The sequence below is a fragment of the Schistocerca serialis genome, chromosome 9 (genome assembly GCF_023864345.2).
Source record: "Schistocerca serialis cubense isolate TAMUIC-IGC-003099 chromosome 9, iqSchSeri2.2, whole genome shotgun sequence".
Classification (NCBI taxonomy): domain Eukaryota; kingdom Metazoa; phylum Arthropoda; class Insecta; order Orthoptera; family Acrididae; genus Schistocerca; species Schistocerca serialis.
In genome coordinates, this window is record NC_064646.1 from 209304314 (window position 1) to 209317599 (window position 13286).

The 13286-nt window shown below is 43.9% G+C and overlaps 1 protein-coding gene across 1 annotated transcript in view; it reads right to left on the minus strand.

The window, feature by feature from the left end:
* LOC126419486 (odorant receptor 43a-like) overlaps positions 1-6074 on the minus strand; it is a 69843-nt gene extending 63769 nt beyond the window's left edge. The window contains exon 1 of the mRNA XM_050086674.1: positions 5263-6074. Coding sequence (XP_049942631.1) covers positions 5263-6074 — 812 coding nt within the window. The remainder of the gene's footprint in view (positions 1-5262) is intronic.
* Positions 6075-13286: the final 7212 nt, after the last annotated feature.

Sequence of the window (13286 nt, forward strand, 5' to 3'; positions counted from 1 at the left end):
GAAATGATTAAGAACGTCGTGCCAGATTAAAACCTTGTGCCAAAGTAATGTACGATCCGGGAACCTTGCCTTCGGCTAATGACTATTTCTTTATTATATCATGTCATCTAGGAGTGTCAGTTTCACAAGGAGCGCTGGAGAGCGATTACAAATATACGAGAGACAACAGTGCCAAAAGCCACCAAAAACTGTCGCAATGATAACATTTTGCCACATTTTTTGATAAAAATATACTTTTACTTTATTTAGATTACAATATTCTTTGGGCTGTACAGCCTTTCTCAGCTGTTTATAAGGTACAACGCATTTTAAAAAGGAGCTGTTTTATGAGTGCTCGGGCTCTAACTCAGGCATGAACATTTTGACTGGTTGTACTTCTCCAAGATGCTTATAGAGTGCATCCGATCGTCATCTACTACCACACACGATGCCTAATCCGGGAAATTGCCAGAAATCTTCAGATGAACCATCACAGTCTCACATCGGCTAACTACGTCGGACATTTAATAGTGGGCTCTATTCTTTTCGCACATGAGTCATGATCGTAACTTCAAAACCAACCACACTGTCAACTGGTGGCGCCCTTGGCTAGAAATGCGAAACTCAGCTCTGTGCTGGGTTGCCACTTGCGTTCATCTTCGGAGTTCTCTGCCGTTTTCGCTGAAAGCAAACCTTGAAAATAATGGCTGTCCATGCGTTCCCAAACTGGTAGACGCTGTCCTATTTGATAAGGTTTTTCTACCATGCTCGTCTCCATGGACTCTTGAACAAGGGAATGTCCAAAATGAATCAATAGTAGTCAAAATCGTTGCTTTATCGAATTCCGTTTCATGCGAAGTGGATATATAATGTGCAGTAATTCCACGGTGGGTGAAGTCCGGTCTACATAACCCCTACCACAAAGTTGTTTTCGTATACTCCAAGTTTCCGCAATAATAATTCATCCTTTATCGAAGCTAAAACATCTGTAGAGTTATACGGTGGAGGACCCGTATTATCTAGAAGATATCTAGAACGTGAGAAAAGTTTTTAATGTTGCTGGGGTGCTATTTTCATTACACGATTCTTCTTTTTCTTTCTTTGACTGTTAGTATACTGCTGATCTTCAGGGCGAAATATCCATTCTTCCTGAAGGCTGCTGTTAGACTGATGAGCTACTTAGGCAAACTCTTAAAATAGTAAAAGATGTGATCCCTGTAAGTAAGTATCTACAGCACACTCGTGGTTTGTGACGGTTCATAACAGTTCAGCAACTGTGAATAGATTATAGTAACCAGAATAACGGAAATAAATCCCAAAGCATATCACAGTATATCTTGTACAGATTGTGTACAGTGTGAATAATTTAAGAGTGCGTATAAGCTGCGTGCCAGAAATGGTATTTAACGGCCGTCGCCGCTGGAAAACAATGTTATAGAAGTTCTATGGCTGGCAACGAAGGCTTTAATCCTTGAATCTTAACGAGATAAAAGGTTTTTTTCGAGCAGTTTTGGCTTGGAAAGTGGTTGGGATAGGCGTCTGCTATTGTTACGAGAAGCTATTAGAGCAGTTCTGTAATTGTGAACCTATTTTCCGAACTGTGGGCAAGAGTAAGTACTAAGGTTATAGTCATTAGTAGGGAAAAGTATTTCTGATCTGTGTGAATAAAGGTCATGTATATTAAATGGTAATTTCAACATATAATTCTTCAATATTCGCAATTCTGGTTCTGCTGTACTACCGGCGGTTTGTGGATCGAAGGAATCAGTGGGAAGTCGAATCTGGGAACCAATCTGCATTTCGAAACTAACCGTGTTTGGAAAAACTTTCACGATAATGTTAACGTTCAATACGGCAGCTACGACCCATTAGCTCCTGTGAGTGTCATTCATGCACAACGTTTGGACTTTCTTCCGCCCACAAATTGTTATGAGTGTCCAAGAGTTAAAAGTATCTAGCCAAAGAAGTGATCTTTAGTAGGAGATATTGTTACAGCTTAAGAGGAATGTAACTTCCGCCGTAGAGAGCACGTAAGTAATAGTTATGAAAGTTAGCACAGTCAGACACACTCACTGGAACCGCGCGACCGCTACGGTCGCAGGTTCGAATCCTGCCTCGGGCATGGATGTGTGTCATGTCCTTAGGTCAGTTAGGTTTAAGTAGTTCTAAGTTGTAGGAGGCTGATGACCTCAGAAGTTAAGTCCCATAGTGCTCAGAGCCATTTGAGCCACACTCAACTCTTATTATTATGTTTTACTGTTTAACTACATTCCATTACTTCATCCAACACGGCTTAGTTCTCTCTGATTTGTCTATCCAGTGATTCTAAAATCCGAGAACCACTGTATAATATTGTTAAATCGCTTTACAGCTGAGCACTACTGAAAAATAAAAAATATATGGTTACCTTAATTCATCTAATGGCTGCTACTGTGCCTGAATTTTATCAGTCAGGAAGCTGCTGTGATGTTTAGAGAATAGGAGATACTGGAGGACTTCAAAAAGTGAGATATGCATCATTACCGCAACCTGAGTAACTTTTATTGAATGCGGCACTACACCTCAAAGAGAAACAGATACACGACATTCCTTTCGCGAACTACTATTTGGAAAATTCACAGAAGTGGCACTTGCAGCTCACTGCTGAATGATTCTAATGTGGCCAACACACATTCCGCGTAAGGAGCGAGAAATAAGAGATATTATGGAGGCATATAGACATTTTCGAATCGAACAGAAAAGGAAATGCCTAGTAGTTGTGCAAGTTACCCTCCGCCATGCACCACACGGTGGCTCTCTGAGTGTTTAGTTAGTTCTAGTCTCTCTGTAAACAACGTTCGGAAATTCCCAGCAATTATTCAACGGCACGGCGATAGAAATCCTCCCCTTGGTTGTGGTAATATTCGAGGACCAGTGTGTCTCCTTGGACAATCTGCGACTGCGGTGAATCAGTTCCTCGACTGCCGGGACATTGTCGTCTGCGGTCGATTTAGATGGCCTTTCTTTCCCGTAAGCATCGCACACATGTGTGGAGCTGTTCAGACTGTTGCTACAACTTCACTACAGCTGCACGAGCGATAATGCTTTTGGTCCAGCTTTTGCCATAATTTCAGAGTGAATTTGCGTAAAAACTAGGCCTTTTGATCCCCCGTACCTTCTTCCACGGACCGTATGGTGGCTTGTGGAGTACAATTGTAGGGTTATTTCAGCTTTGATGTACATGTCCAGTTACCACACAATTTCAGCCACACACTGTGACACACCTCTTATCCGTACCAAAGTAGAAATGTGTCTGCAGGCACCCAAGAAAACGCGCACCTCTCTGACAACGTGTGACTTTTGTTCTATAACGATCTTAGCGTTAGATGACGCATGTAACATACTTTTTTATGTCCCCTCGTATCAAGTGTCATAACTAAAGCTTCGATTCAGGAGCGCGAATAGTGACCGGATAGGTGATATGAGGGGGTGGTTTAATAAATAAGTCAAAAACTGGGACAAGATATCAGTGCCACGTATACCAGCCAGTAATTTCTTTTTCTTTTCAACATATTCCGTTTATAAACTTGAACGCAAATCCTATCGCTCGACAAGGCGTTAATAGCCTGCAACATAGAATTCTTGTGACAGTGTTCGTACCTAACGAATGATTCTCGTTATACCCAAAACGAGCTTGCTTGGTTTCATAAATTGATGCATCCCACAAGACCAATACGTCCTGGCGGTAGAGAAATATCCCTAGACGGTATCGTGCCATCTCTGGATAATCAGAGTGGACGGGGAGTTCATTGTCTCAGACCTCTTTTGTCCTTCACTCAATTCTTGTATCCAACTGAACACTCCATGAAATACAGTTCTAACCGTATGCGGGACGAATTTCACAATGGGAGTGCTTTGCAGACAGCTCCGCAGCTCACGGAAATCATGTTTCTCTAGTCGAGTACTTCTATCGGCTAGCTTCTACGCTGCATGTAGTGCCACTTTTTAGATAGATATGGGAGCGAAATTTTAAATGATATATGGTATTATGGCGTTTGCGACTTATTTGTCGACATTTATTGACTCACACTCTTAATATGAGTATTGTCTTTTAAAGGCAACGTTTCGCATTCCAACGCAATGCGCAGTCTTAAACCACCGAGAACTTTCAAAGCCTTAGACCATCCACTAAAGAGTAAAAAATGTAAATGTCAGGTGATGAGGGCCTGCCGTCGGGTAGACCGCTCGCCGGGTGCAAGTCTTTCAAGTTAACGCCACTTCGGCGACTTGCTCGTCGATGGGGATGAAAATAATGATGATTAGTACAACACAATACCCAGTCCCTGAGCGGAGAAAATCTCCGACCCAGCCGGGAATCGAACCCGGGTCCTTAGAATTGACATTCTATCGCGGTGACCACCTCTTTTTTCCGTCCGGAGTGGCCAAGAGGTTCTAGGCGCTTCAGTCTGGAACCGCGCAACCGATACGGTCGCAGGTTCGAATCCTGCCTCGGGCATGGGTGTGTCTGATGTTCTTAGTTTAGTTAGGTTTAAGTAGTTCTAAGTCTAGGGGACTGATGACCTCAGATGTTAAGTCCCATAGTGCTCAGAGCCATTTGATTTTTGACTCTTTTTTATTCGATGTAGTTCGTCGCGTTAGGTCTGGGCGGACGTCACAAGACACCAGTTCCAGTTGATCGCTCATTTATGACTATTTTTTTTTTTATTACAGAAAGCAGACAGCCCTCTGACCGAACACGCTGAGCTACCGTGCCGGCACCACTCGGCTGCCGGGGGCGAACCGGTAAAGAGTGAAAGGAACATACAATCGATAAAAATTTCTACTACAGTAGTTGGTCCTGTTTATAGTTATTCGACTTTGTTGTACGTATTGGAACGGTTAATTCATTAGAAACTGGATCCCCTCATAGTCAGGAAGAAAGTAAGGCGAAAGACAACTCATTGTTCATAGTGGATATAGTTAACCACAGCCCTTACGGTTGCATTTGGATTACTTTTAAGTGAGTGGACGCGAAAATGTATCTACGTTTGTCTTTCTTATTATAGGCGGACAGAGAAACACGAGCAAAAATCAATAGCATGAGGAGGGCGCCGAGACGTGTCACTGTGTGACAAATAACGAAATCTACTTGCGGTACAGCCGATAGAACACTTCACTTACAAAAAATAAAAATAAATGTAAAGTCAGCTACAATTTTTGAGAATAGATACTATGGAAGGGAAACTTGAAAGAAAGGCCTGTTAAAAAATAACCTCCTTCTCGTGAACAATACAGACAACGTACCTAAGAATTTTCTGATGAGTTTCGATGCAATGGCACAAATTGCTGTATGGTTTCTGGCACGCTCTGAGTACCGTTTCCCCTAAACGGTCATCTCTCTCTCCCTCCTGCTCATAAATCTCGTCTGCTTTTAGTTTTCCAATACGACACGACACGATCTTCAGCTGGGCAGCCACAAGTATCATTATCGCAGCGAACAGGCAGTCCATACTGAAGCTGATCTGGCTCAGGTACACGCCTGCCACGCACTGTACTGCGTACGACAGCCCGTAGTAATGGGTATTGTTGTCCCAGTCGTGTTGCGCGAACGGCAGACGGCGTTCGCCGGGATGTGCTATGGCCGGAATGGGAAACCAAACGAATCCTTGCGAGAACATCATCAGCAACATGCCCACGGTGAGGCGCCCCGCTTGCTTCCGAGAGCCGCGTAGAATGCTGGCCAGCTCAGGGTCCTCGGAGCACACCTCCCTCTGCACCGACAGCAGGTCCTCCAGACGCCGCGCCAGAGCGCTGTAGAGGCCCCTGTCGCGCGTGTAGAAGGCCAGTTTGACCAGGCCGCTGGCGATGGTGAAAGTGTTGGCGAAGACCAGTGTCATTTCCTCCAGGTCTCCCCAGATGAAGCAGGCGGCCACCACTCCCTCCACGGTGTTCCACACACCAAGAGAGAACCCGAATGCGGTGTACGCGTCGTACAGCGGGCAGGTGCCCAGTGGCCACACCCCGAACAGCCACAGGTGGCGCACGTTGAGCTTGATGACTGAACGCCCGCTCTCCCTCCAGGACAGGCGGCGTTCCTCTCTGTCTTCTTCGCGCATCTCGCTCCGAACGCGGAAGGCGCCACCCACTCCAGTAGCGAATCAGCTCCGTCTGTGTGGCAACAGTCCACCGCCGTCACTCCTATTCCTCTTACAAGGAGGGTGGAAGAAAGTGTTGGTGAAATCCATCTGGGGCCTACCCCAAGGTTATTATTGTTTCAAGTAACTTGTGTTGAAAACGACCCGTCGATACCACTGTCGGCGCAAATTACAGAGGTCGATGTGAGTGCTGAGATATTGAGTAACACTACAAGATTCTGTAGCTGATTTATTCAGGGTCTCCTTTTTGTCCCACCGGAGCCATGCAATATAAACAAACGCAATACGTCGATGAAAACAAATAATGAAAGTTTCGATCATCCAGTTCCTGCATTAAACACACTTCTCAACTGAGATATATAAAAGTAATGCCTCACTCACACACGTAACTTTAGTTTTATAATTTGGTAGAAAGTAATGTTAATGACACATTAAAAATAAAGAAGTTTTAAGTTAATTAGCTATAAAAATTTGGCGTTTTCGTCAAGAAAATTTAAACTGAAATCCGACCTTTTTTATTAGGCAATAGACACTGCTCGGAATTGAATACCTCCTTCAAAGAAGGTTGTGTTTCACAATTTCATAATTTTTCAGTAAGTAGAAACAATTGTTGTTTTCCTTTGGTGCCATTACTTGTACGTTTTATTGTGCGTGATCAAAATATACAGTATGTATTACAGAACAGCATCTTACGTTTAGCATAATTTATAATATCTAGAAAGTTACCTTAAATTTAGCGTAGTTCTCCGCGTAGGAACGTTACATATCCTGTAAACGTACATTGTCGAATAAGATTGTATGTAAAAAAACAATTAATTTTCTGTTACAGAGGGTAAAGTATTGGAAAGTATCAACAAATATATTATCTGAGGTACTGAAGAAATAGAACGTATTTATTTATGTAATCTCCAATCCAAAAAGAATTTATTTCTATATATGAAACAAGAAACAATAGCAAAGAAAACAATTAAACAGAGGAAAAATAAATTAAACTCTTCACTCAGTAGATAAGTTCACATAAAATTTCCTGTGTTGTATATCAAGGTATTTAAAATTCTCCAACATGTCCCTAATCTTTTCTGTCGAAATAGGAAGAAGCTCTTTATATAATAAAGGAAACCTCGTAACAAGTATAAGGATAGTAACTTGATTTTTCTCTCTTGTTTTAACCACGGTTATATCAAATTATGACTAAGACGCAGATACAGTGCATTTGGATCATCTACATTGATATTCAGCCATGGAACTACTCATTTTCAAATTAGGATCTCACACCGCAATCCCTTCAAGAACATTGACAGCGACAGTGTCATTCTGGCCCTTTTCCTTTGTAATGAAAGGTGACCTTAAACAAGCTTCAGACATTACGTGCATTCATTGGTCTTCATGCCATCCATTACGCGTCTTTTTCTCACAATCAATGCCAAAGTATGGTCCCAAGGCAGAAAGATATGCTCCAAAACAAACACTTACGCTATGCTGTTGTAAAATATTCTATCAAAACAAGACAGTTGTCGAAAGTATCATTGCACAGTTACTGCTTTGCCCAAATAAACAGTCAGACTAAGCATATCATTCTAGTGTACAATATATACGTTACAATGATATACATAACGTTCTTATATGTACCATTTTTCCAGGCACCTCTTAACCAGCATTAGAAATATAAATTTTTCCACTATTCCTCCAGCTTTTTTGACATTCCGCTACCTACATAATGGATTTATTTTCCTTTCTACGTTTTTATTTCACGATACATTATCCTATGGAGCAAAACTCACATCAGCCACGTCTGCCATTTTTATTGATATGCAATGTTCTTTTAGAGTGGTCAACTTTACAGCTACAAAGAGCTCACATTTTCAATAGAGAAAAGGTATCCGTTACTGTGGTATCGTGTCTCATGTGATGTACCACTTCATTTCACTGAAAACTCAGCCTTGCTAAAAATGTGATATACTACCTTCTTTGAGGGAAGTCTTTAGTTATCGTAACATATCATTGTTCTTAGTATCTACCTTTCTAAACACGTCGCTGGAAATATAAGTGATCGCTTTCGAAAATTATTTAATAGTTCACAACTTGAGCTTCAATTTCCCTGGCCGTTGTGGCCGAGCGATTCTGGGCTCTTCAGTCCGGAACCGCGTGACTGCTACAGTCGCAGGTTCGAATCCCGCCTCGGGCATTGATGCGTGTGATGTCCTTAGGTTAGTTAGGTTTAAGTAGTTCTAAGTTCTAGGTGACTGGTGACCTCAGATGTTAAGCCCCATAGTGCTCAGAGCCATTTGAACTACAATTTCAACCTTACTATGTGTTGTTTTCCCCCATAGGTAGTGTACTGATAGATGTACTTTACCCTTACCTCTTTTTCCGAAATGAAAAGTAGCTTGTAAGTCAGGGTTTGGTGACCCTACAGTTTTACGTCTGACAGCTATTTCTTCATGCACTGCTCCCAGAAAACTTTCTTGTGACCAGGCAAGATTTTCATTAATAATCTCAGTTCGATGATTGGATCTATAATAGTGGCAACTATTTATTTGCAAACAGGCAAAATAGATATACGTTTCAAAGATTAACTGTCCTTCACGTTAGGTATGTGTTTCAAAGATAAACTGTCGTTCAGAGTAGTCATAACCATTGTATACTGTTGTCATCGATGTGGAAATCGTATAACACGCTTAGCAGTTCCAGTTGTGGTGATAGTTCGAGCAGAAGGACCTATTGCCCGACGAATCTGTGTAATTCTGGAGCGATTGTCATGAACTGCTTTCTTCAATTTATGCATCAAGTGGACGTCACAAGGGCTTCAGTCCGGGTAGTGTTGTGGTTGGTACAGCACTTGCCAGTCCCATCGTTGGAACAAATAAGTCACACCTTGTGCCATATGTGCCCCAGCATTGTCCTTCAAAATGCAGGAAATGTCGCCACCTACTTCTCCTTGCTGGTCACAGGCTGTGTTGCAAAAATGAGCAGCTGGTGACATTCCTGGAGTCAGAAAATTTGCTCCGTTCACCGCCACCGCGTATCATGTTGGTATAAATTTTCTGAAGACACACACATCCAGGCCGAAAGCGGTAACCATTGTAAATAAATATTTTACTGTGGTCAAGACTCTTTTTGATATATTTTTAAAGTATTAAATCTGGATAATTATTTTTTCTACGAGAAATGTGGTCAAAGATTGCTATTTTTTATAAGTTATAAATACACTGAAGAGCCAAAGAAACACCTACCTCATATCGTGTAGGACCCCGCGAGCACGCAGAAGTACCGCAGTACGACCTCGCATGAGCTCGACTAACGTCTGAAGTAGAGCAGGAGCGAACTGATACCATGAATCCTGCAGAGCTGTCCATTAAACCGTAAGAATACGAATGGATGGAGATCTCTACTGCACAGCGAGTTGCAAGGCACTAAAGTAAACTCAATAACAGTCATGTCCGAGGAGTTGGGTGGCCCGCGGAAGTATTCAAACTCAGAAGAATGTTCCTAGGGCCACTCTGTAGCAATTTTAGGCGTGTGGGATGTCGCATTGTTCTACTGTAATTGTCCAAGCCCGTAGGAATGTCATTAGACATGAATGGATGCAGGTGATCAAAGAGTATGCTTACGTACGTGTCATCTACCAGAGTCGTATCTAGACGTTTCGGGATTCCCATATCACTCCAACTGCACACGTCCCATACCATTACAGAGCCTCTACCAGCTTGAACAGTGCTCTGCTGACGTGCAGTCTCCATGGATTCGTGAGGTTATCTCCATACTCGTAAACGTCGATTCCCTCCGTACAATGTGAAAGGAGACTCGTCTGTCGAGGCAACATATTTCCTGCCATCAACAGTCCAAATTTGTTGCTGACCGGCCCTGGTGAGGCGTAAAGCTTTGTGTCGTACAGTCAGCAGCGGTACACGAGTGGGCCTTCGGCTCCAAAAGACCATATCCATGATGCTTCATTGAATGGTTCGCACGGTGGCTCTTGTTGATGGCTCAGCACTGAAATCTGCAGCAATTTACGGAAGGGTTGCACTTCTGCCAAGCTGAACGATTCACTTCAGTTGTCGTTGGTCCCGGTCTTGCAGTATCTTTTTTCCGACCGCATCAATGTCAGAAATTTGATGTTTTAGCAGATTCCTGATATTCACGGTACACTCGTAAAATGGTCGTTCTTGAAAATCCTGACTTCATCGCTACCTCGGAGATACTGTGTCCTATGGCTCTGCGGCTGAGTATAACACCACGTTCAAACTAACTGAAATCTTGATAACCTACCATTCTAGTAGCAGTAACCGTTCTAACAACTGCGCCAGACACTTACCTTACATAGGTGTTTCCGGCTGCAGCACCGTGTTCTGCCTGTTTACATATCTCTGTATTTGAATACCAATGCTTATACCAGTTTCTTTGGTGCTATAGTGTAAATACACTCCTGGAAATTGAAATAAGAACACCGTGAATTCATTGTCCCAGGAAGGGGAAACTTTATTGACACATTCCTGGGGTCAGATACATCACATGATCACACTGACAGAACCACAGGCACATAGACACAGGCAACAGAGCATGCACAATGTCGGCACTAGTACAGTGTATATCCACCTTTCGCAGCAATGCAGGCTGCTATTCACCCATGGAGACGATCGTAGAGATGCTGGATGTAGTCGTGTGGAACGGCTTGCCATGCCATTTCCACCTGGCGCCTCAGTTGGACCAGCGTTCGTGCTGGACGTGCAGACCGCGTGAGACGACGCTTCATCCAGTCCCAAACATGCTCAATGGGGGACAGATCCGGAGATCTTGCTGGCCAGGGTAGTTGACTTACACCTTCTAGAGCACGCTGGGTGGCACGGGATACATGCGGACGTGCATTGTCCTGTTGGAACAGCAAGTTCCCTTGCCGGTATAGGAATGGTAGAACGATGGGTTCGATGACGGTTTGGATGTACCGCACACTATTCAGTGTCCCCTTAACGATCACCAGTGGTGTACGGCCAGTGTAGGAGATCGCTCCCCACACCATGATGCCGGGTGTTGGCCCTGTGTGCCTCGGTCGTATGCAGTCCTCATTGTGGCGCTCACCTGCACGGCGCCAAACACGCATACGACCATCATTGGCACCAAGGCAGAAGCGACTCTCATCGCTGAAGACGACGCGTCTCCATTCGTCCCTCCATTCACGCCTGTCGCGACACCACTGGAGGCGGGCTGCACGATGTTGGGGCGTGAGCGGAAGACGGCCTAACGGTGTGCGGGACGGTAGCCCAGCTTCATGGAGACGGTTGCGAATGGTCCTCGCCGATACCCCAGGAGCAACAGTGTCCCTAATTTGCTGGGAAGTGGCGGTGCGGTCCCCTACGGCACTGCGTAGGATCCTACGGTCTTGGCGTGCATCCGTGCGTCGCTGCGGTCCGGTCCCAGGTCGACGGGCACGTGCACCTTCCGCCGACCACTGGCGACAACATCGATGTACTGTGGAGACCTCACGCCCCACGTGTTGAGCAATTCGGCGGTACGTCCACCCGTCCTCCCGCATGTCCACTATACGCCCTCGCTCAAAGTCCGTCAACTGCACATACGGTTCACGTCCACGCTGTCGCGGCATGCTACCAGTGTTAAAGACTGCGATGGAGCTCCGTATGCCACGGCAAACTGACTGACACTGACGGCGGCGGTGCACAAATGCTGCGCAGCTAGCGCCATTCGACGGCCAACACCGCGGTTCCTGGTGTGTCCGCTGTGCCGTGCGTGTGATCATTGCTTGTACAGCCCTCTCGCAGTGTCCGGAGCAAGTATAGTGGGTCTGACACACCCGTGTCAATGTGTTCTTTTTTCCATTTCCAGGAGTGTAGTTGCCACTATACAAGTTACAAGCATTGGAAATCAATGTCAGTTGCTGAATTATCCCGTTATGTAGGATTCACTGGTTACACGTGCTACAAAAAATATCATAATAATACAAATGGATTATTGTCACCCGAGACTTACGAGATTGTTTGCTATTGCTTTTAACCTGGTGGCGCAGCACGGTGTATTCCTACATGGTTTCAAATAAGCTCAGAGGAATAAAATATACGTAGCTGTTACTCGAACACACAATTTTTCTACATTTTTTACAAAGTTCACACTCTAAGAGGGATGAAATTTTGTGATAATATGGTTGGTTACATGTTATTTACTAAGCAAAAATGTCTTAATGTACAGTCTTACTCCTGCATTTCTGCCAGAGTGCAACTCATGGGTTAGGATCGTATGTCATACCTGTAGGACACATACAGTCTAGGATAGGCAATTCCAAAACCGGAGGAAATGTGAGGAACGTACGCGAATTATTGTTCTTCCCTCTTATTGCCAAGCGAGTTACATGAAACGAGTTTAGGCTTAAATCTTTTTCTTTTTTAATTTGATTAATTTGTTGATTATTTAATTTTGTCTCGCGGCCTAAAGTGAACCTATTGACTCTTGACAAAACGCATTTCAGTAATACTGCAGTCCAGTAAAGTGACGCCGATCTGCCAAGTACACCGTATCTCTGCCGAGTACCCGTCTCCTAGGTGGCATGTGGCACACTGACTTCCTATTGAAGACCGGGTCCGTCACAAAGATTTTGAACCTGCACAACCACTGTACGGTCGATATTTCGCGACTGTGCGCTAGTGTTAAAGAGAAATGAGGTTTCTCACTCGCTTTTCTGCGCAGTGAGGGACATCATGGTAACAAGGTTATAGTTAAATAACTAGATACGATATTTCATGGTCGTTCTGTCAGTTTGTCAGTTCTGTAAGAAAGTAACAACTCAAATTCATAATAAGACAGGAGACTGCTGAATCATCAGTCTAATAAGACATGTTGGTAAGCTTTGTCACAAATTATTGACAATGATATAGGAAAACTGAAAGAGGCCGACGTTGATTTCAGAGACATGAGACGAGATGCGCTGATGACCCTAAGACCTAGCTTAGAATATACGTTGACGAGAGGCCAACCTACGTTTAGAGCACTTTCAGGCTTAAAGTATGCTTTTAAACATGTGGACTAGACTACTCTCTTCGAAGTGTTTAGGATAGCAAGGATAAGAGATCAGGAATTAACCGTTATTTACAACTTGTGCGATGACAGCAGTTATAAGAGTCCAACGACATGAGAGGGAAGAAGTGGTTTCGAAAGGAGCGAGATAGG